Genomic DNA, 7,357 nt, shown 5'->3' with positions numbered 1-7,357 from the left:
ATTTACAATAGAATCTTAATTCATTTTTATTAATAATAATTTGATAACCTTAATTTTAATCAATTACTTGTATTCAAAATTAAATTACAAGTAATTAATTATAATTGTAGAAAATTAATATTTTTTTAAGTTAAAATATTAAAATTTAAAGATTTTAAATTAATAACATTTAGGGTACAGAAAACAATTGTTGTTTTATTTTAAATTTATTCAAATAAGAGGAATGGTGTTAATTTTTAAATTAGTTATTTATTCAAATTTCAAATAACATAAATATATTTTATTTTATTTTTAATTTCTTATTATTTATTTTATATTTGGCAATACAATAAAAACATATAAATTTAATCATTAAATCGTTGACGAACCCACGAAAATATGGAAATATATAACGACGAAATTTAATACCCTAATGTTACATTTGAATACTTATTCCATCAGTAGACACGTTTACATAAACGACGAAAAACAACCAAGAATATTTAAAATAATACCAAGATACAATAGATTATCTTACGAGTAAAATAGATGCGGATGTCCCACATTGACCAATTTAAGGAATGATCGTGGGTTTACAAGTGAGGGAATACATCTCCATTGGTACGAGGCCTTTTGAGGAAGTTATGAGAGCTTATACTCAAAGTGGACAATATCATAGCATTGTAGGAGATACTTGTTTAACGTCTGTTGTATAGAACCTTGATTCCTTTAATATCATCGGCGTTCAAGCCCTTGGTCGTCCCGGACTTGATATAAGGATACATGATAGCGTTTTTAACCGTGCTATGTCCGAGCCCAAGAAGATGTCCAATTTCATGCAATGCCACCGTTTGTAAGTCATATCGCCCTTTCACAGCCCCAACAGCCCATTTTTCAGTTGAATCATAATGGAACCTCCCATCAGTTGGTGCAAAAGCATGAGCCAATGTCCCACCGGGCCCATCAAATGGATACCCATCTCCATGGTTGCCTTTATAGAACCCAATCTTCAAGTTAGCTCTTTTGTAGTTTGTAGTCAAAGAAAACTTGAAATGAGTGTATCGAGCCCACGTAGCGAACGCTCGAGTCACAGGCGCTTTAGCATCTTTACGAGTACTGGGAAGAAATGCGTACGTGAGACGATATTTCGAAGATGGCCACCTACGCTTTCCAGGGAAGAAAGCGTAATGAGACACGACATGAGGAAGGTGATAGTGATGGACACGATCATCATCATCATCATCATCATGTTCAAACAACAGTCGACCTGTAGTTCCATTAACAATATCTGGAACGCCGCACCGAGGAGTTGCAAGTTGGGATATCGTCTCGGGATTCAAGGTTCCAGTGGGGTTAAGATGGAAGTACTGTTGGTAGGTTTTGATGGCAAATTCGAGGTGATCATCAAAGACATCGTTATCATCGTTCATATAACTAGTAACGTTCGTTCTGCGATTTAAGTAACCGTAATAGTGGAAGAAGTTCTTGAGCTTGGATATGCCTTTGACATTGTCACCTTTCTTGCACCCTTGGAGGTCATTGAGAAATGCAAACGGAGAAACTCGGGGCAGTTCGGGCAGTTCGGGCAATGGAAGTGAAAGGCAAAGAGGAAGGAAGATGAAGAAGGCAAGAATCAAAGGCTTATTCGCCATAGATGGGTGATATACGTATAGAACTAAGGAGAGCATATTTATAAGCATAGTCTTATTAATATTAAATAATGTGACACATTTTTAATTATTAAATAACAGTTGGAATTAATAATAATGTTAATTATAAAAAGAGAAGAAGAAATGGTAAGCATGTTTTGTTGACCGCTGAATTATAAGCATAGTCTTATTATATATTAAATAACATAACATATTTTAATTAATAAAATTATAATGAATAAGAAGAAAAAGGAAGAAATGGGAAGCATGTTTTATTGACCCATTACGTGTTCACAACCGAACTCAACCTAAACTTTACCCGAACAGAGTTCACAACTGAACACAACCTAATCAAGTAAAATATTTTTTAAAAAAATATCTCGGTTAGAATATCTTACACAAAGGATCATTCCATTTTTTTAATTATATGATGCAAAATTACAAAAATACCCTTACACATTGTTACTATACGTTTAAACACTACTATAAAAGTAGAATTTCATCAAAACAACGGGCTTAAACTAGAATCAAGAACGGTGTGACAGTACCAAAAAGAAAAATCGAGTCCCATCACCACACAATTTTTTATTGTTGCATTACTTGTTTCGAATTTGAATCTTTCATCCAATTCTAATTAAAGATGTCCATTTTACTACGAACAGTGAAGAAATTCCTCAATCAGACCGGGGAATGGAGGAGGATGTGGGGAATTTTTTGTTTTTTTTTTCTGTTGGATAAATGGAGTCGGAGATGAGATCATATTTTTCGTCCCCGCCCGCTTAGTATAAATATATTTTCAACATATATTAAATATATTAAATATTATATATATATATATATATAATTCTCAACTGTCTTATTGTAAAAATTAAGATAAACCGTATAATTGATCAATTAATTTTTTTAATAATTACATTAAAATGATAATAAATTGAGAAATTTTAGTTACATTGTAAAGAAAAGATTGTTTGTTTTATTTGTTTATTTAAAATTTTAAAATGTCGTTTTTTTTTATTTAAAAAAAGGTTTCTTAAATATCTCCAATACAATATTTAGTATGAACAAATTTATTGAGAAAAAAAAGTCTGATAAGTACAATTTAATTTTAAAATATTAAATTTGAAGTAAGAAAAAGGTACACTCCAAATCAACGGATATATTCAATCTTATTTAAAAAATAATAATAATAACAAGAAAAACAATGTCTTAAGTCAATTGTCAATAATTGGGTATTAAATTAGAAAACAACTTTCCAACATTTAAAAAAAATTAAATTACTAAAAATACCATTCAAATTTTTTAATAATATCCTTAAATTAAAAAAAATTAAAAAATTACTCTTACAAAAAGTTAAAAATACTCGTAAACTTTCAAAGTAATAATAAAAAGTTTCGAGATAATCTATAAAGTGTAGATAAACGATTTTCCGTTCATATATTAATGGTGATAGTTTATTTATTTATTTATTTATTATTATTATTATTATTATTTTGTCAAGAACGTTAATACTACTCCAACAATTTTATAAGTGTATTTAAAAAAAATTAAAATATATTAATTACAAATTTTAAGTTGGAAAATAGCGTTTAAGGGTATTTTAAAATAATAAAAAAAACTAACCGTTTATATTCCAAATTAATGGTAAGATTTTTTTTTTTTTACAAATTTATGGATATTTTTTAGACGGGATAAAAAATTTGAGAATATTTTTATTAATTTAGCCCAAAAATAATAATAAATGATTAGGAGCAATTAGATATATTNTTGTAGCTATTTTTTGTGGCCAATAACATGTGCGCACGTTTATCACAATTTTTTTTATGTTGTCTCTCTACTCCTCCATGAATGTATTCATTATTGTTGTTGCTGACTGACGTTATAGATCAGATTCGAAACGTTTCAAATCTGTCTTTATCTTAAATCATATACCGAATTGTGAGAGCTTTCCTTTCATTTTAAATTGATTCTATCACAATGTAGATTGATGCGACGAGCAAGGAAGAAAGAAGATGGGACGATGAAAGGTTGTATTATGATAAAGTTTGTTGGATAAAGAAAAAAAAAAAAGATTATTAAATATTATCGTCAACTAATTTTATAATTCATTCGTAACATACAGTATTAAAAACATTAAAATACTATGAGCTAAGTCAATTTTTTTAAAAAAAATAATATAGACTAAATTACATTTTAAATTTGGAGTTATATATTTATTAAATCGTTGAGATATTATTATTTTTACATAAAACGCGATTATTTTAGCAAATAGCTCCTAGGCCTTACTACCCAGTGGTACATACGTGTGTCATAGTGTGTGCGAGCGTGCCGAGACGAGTGTCTCGGGCGACTTCCTTTGAAATGGGGTTTTCAAGGACAGTACCAGGCGGCACAGGTGTGCCAGTATTGCTCCCCAACCCGCGTGTTGGAGGTTGTTACATACACTTGCTATCTGCCACTGTATCTGAAAATGACACGATATGGGCACAGGAGGCCCAAGACCTCAATAGAACCTAGATGGGTGGATGAGATGAGCGACACACGGGCCCGTTCTCGATGGCATGACCGAACGAGTTGTAATGGCCGACGACATCTCGAGACCTGGGGTGACATCAAGACATATGAACTATGTCGATAGGGATCGAGATGACAAGATGAGATGCGTGGATGAGTTAAATTTTGTGATCAAACTAAAATATTAAAATACTCTAATAATTTTAAAAGGTAGCTTTATATTCAATCTATGTATTTAAATATTTTTAATTGATTATAATTTAATGTTGTGCGACTAGGTTGAAGATAAAAATGAAGAGGAATTCAAATACTATAGCAAATTTATATATTCTTGCATTTTATTGATAAATTGTGTTTGAAGGTTTGTATTTAATATAATTTAACGTTTCAGATTAGATCGACAATGTTGATAAATAAAAATTTAAAAACCCGATTCACCATGTTCAATCACAGTAGGGTTCAATTATACTCAAAATATGAGTTTAATCCTGATTCATAAAGAACGCAAGCTATGTGCCTAACATGCAAGTTGAACGTTGTTTTCGGGGGGAGCTAAGCAGAAGGAAAAGAGGCTCCTAGCTAAAGGTAGCTTGTATCACCTTTCAAAGGGGGTGAGAACAGTTGACGGGTGCATGATGCGTGGGAATCTATTAAACAATTTGGGTGAAACCCTGAATCAAGATAAAAAACTAAACGCTGTTTGATGAGCATGCATAATATTAGGCCATTGGTCATATATGAAAATGAGTCTTGTTCAACTACGTCAATGAGCCTGTGAGCTCTCGAAGCAACGCAAAAGGAAGAGATGTTCTGGCTGTCTTTAGTTTTGAACTTGCTCGAGCTTGAGAATGAATGTTGGGAACTCTTCGATTACACGTTCTTTTGAGTGCATAGTTATTCCTCAATTGTGCCTATTTGATATTAAGCTCTTTGAGGACTTTTTTATTACCGATCAAGTAGTATAACAATTGTNCGTTACAAATGGTATCAGAGCCCGACACTGAAGGATGTGCTAGCCTTCTCGTTGTTCCCCGAAAAGAGGGGGGGGGGTAGACACGAGGCGGTGTGCCAGTAAGGACGTTGGTCTCCAAAGGGGGTGGATTTGGGGGCGGTCCCACATTCATTGGAGGAAGGAGAGAGTGTCAGCGAGGACATTGGGCCCCGAAGGGGGTGGATTGTGAAGTCCCACATTAGTTGAGGAGGAGAACAAACCACCATTTATAAGAGTGTGAAAACCTTACTCTAGCAGACCCATTTTAAAGCCTTGAGAGGGAGCCCGAAAGGGAAAGCTCAAAGATGACAATATTCGCTAGCGGTGGATCTGGGCCCGTTACAATTTTTATTAACAATATATTATTATTATATAAAATTTATAAAATATAATATTTTGTAATTGTATGAACTATTAAAAACATTAAACTAAGAACAATATAATAGTTCATTTTATCTGTAATTAATTTTCATTTAATACGATAATATTAGATTTTTGAAATATAAATATATAATTAATTATTTAATTTGATTATGTATCAATTATTTTCACTAAAAAAATTATATAATTTTATTAAATTTATTTATTAGAGATAATTATTAAGATTAATTGATAAATAAATTAACGAACTCATAAACATTTATTTATTTATTATATTTATAGAAATCTTAAATAAAATAAAATAATAATTTAAAAGAATTTTTACATCCCTAATTGTGCCCTTTGCATTGGACACGAAAGGTACAAAACTCACCGGAGAAACTTTCAGGAGGAAGTAGCGGCAAAATTGCAGAGAGAGAGAGGGAGCCGGCGAGATTGAGACGAAGGTTGAGAGAGATTTCCAGGACGGAGAGTGATTGAATGAATCGGCGAGAGCGTGATTTTCCGAGGGAGATAGAGACTAAGTGTAATTGACGGTGAGATTCAGGGAGAGAATCAGAGAGAGCAAATATCAGATGAACTTAGGCGGGTTTACTTGTTGGCGGCAGCGTTTTTAGGGTGGAAAGTGTGAGAATGTTTGAAAGACTTGTTGGACAGTTACTTGTGGGTTATTTGGGCAGATATGTCAAGGATATTCAGAAGGAGAAGCTGAAGATTACGTTTTGGAACGGTTCGTTCTTCTTATTTTACTGTATGAACAATTTTAGCTTTTGGTTGTCTTAATCTTAGTTAAGTAGCTTCGGCGGAGGAGTTGCCATCGTCTCGAATTGATGCTAATACTTCCTTATGCTCTTATAAAATGATTCTCGGAATGTATGATCCATGGCTATCTGGAATGCGCTCCTTGGACAAATGGGTCGCTGCTTTTCTATTATATTGAACTAATCCAAAGTATAACCCGCCATGCGGAAGCCACCATCTTCCTTATCTTCGTTTCACTTATCTTTTTGATTGGAAAATGGAGTTCTGTCTGAAATATTTTTCATCAGGGTTGATCCTAAATAATATCAAACAGAGGAAATTCTACATAGGATAACCCGATTGCTTCAACTACACACTTTCTCTTTAGTAAGTGACTCCGGCATTGTCTGCTCAGAATCCCCCTGTTTCATTAGAAAGTCTGAATTGCTCTTACCCAATACTGCAGCGCTACTCTCTAGGGTTGATCTCCTTTGTGAGTTTCAATTCTACATTCTTTTTTAGATAAGAAATCGAACTTTTATCGAAAACAAAGGTGTACAAAAAAACAAGCTCCAAAAAAAGAATAGGAGTCCAACATAACTACAAAAAGGACTCAAATCCAAAAGAACAAGACCAATATCATATTTACAAAGAAGTCTAGGATCTGATGCCCAAATGAAAACATTAAACCTCACGAATCTTAGTCAAACACTCTATTGGTTGAATATTTTTTGGTATGGTACAAATAATCTATTCTTTGAAATTCTCTCAAGCCAAAGTATTTTTAGGATATGATACCACGCTAGCTTTGAAGTATCCACTTTTGTACAGGCTTTCTCACAACAAAAAAGCCACGATTAAAGAAACGTGGAATGTTGTCAACAAATTTTGGGACTTGAAACTTGGTAGGAATCTAAAGGATAATGAAGCAACGGAGTGGGCCGAATTAAGCCTTGACCTTGCCCCTGTGGTATTGTCAAACAAAGAAGACTCACTAACTTGGCTCCCTAGCGCTGACGGGGTCTTTTCTACAAAATCCTTGATGATGGACATGGGGGAAAAAGTAGAAGCAATGAATCCGACGCTAGCAAAGACAATATGGAAA

At 32.9% G+C, this 7,357-nt stretch overlaps 2 protein-coding genes across 2 annotated transcripts in view; one reads left to right on the top strand and one right to left on the bottom strand.

Moving 5' to 3' along the window:
- Positions 1-326: 326 nt before the first annotated feature.
- LOC111780721 (metalloendoproteinase 1-like) lies at positions 327-1,631 on the bottom strand. The gene has a single exon (XM_023661202.1). It carries the CDS (start codon positions 1,629-1,631, stop codon positions 678-680), a length of 954 nt encoding a protein of 317 aa, XP_023516970.1. The 3' UTR covers positions 327-677.
- A 4,223-nt stretch (positions 1,632-5,854) lies between these two features.
- Positions 5,855-7,357, top strand: part of LOC111780422 — a 56,795-nt gene continuing 55,292 nt past the window's right edge. The window contains exon 1 of the mRNA XM_023660816.1: positions 5,855-6,241. Within this exon, the coding sequence (XP_023516584.1) occupies positions 6,145-6,241 (97 nt within the window). The 5' untranslated portion in view covers positions 5,855-6,144. The remainder of the gene's footprint in view (positions 6,242-7,357) is intronic.

Source organism: Cucurbita pepo, chromosome LG18 (assembly GCF_002806865.2).
Source record: "Cucurbita pepo subsp. pepo cultivar mu-cu-16 chromosome LG18, ASM280686v2, whole genome shotgun sequence".
Taxonomy (NCBI): domain Eukaryota; kingdom Viridiplantae; phylum Streptophyta; class Magnoliopsida; order Cucurbitales; family Cucurbitaceae; genus Cucurbita; species Cucurbita pepo.
This window is presented reverse-complemented; position numbering and strand designations above follow the sequence as displayed.

Excerpts from the sequence above, each read along its gene's own strand:
- LOC111780721 (XM_023661202.1), bottom strand. The coding sequence starts at position 1,631 with ATGGCGAATAAGCCTTTGATTCTTGCCTTCTTCATCTTCCTTCCTCTT.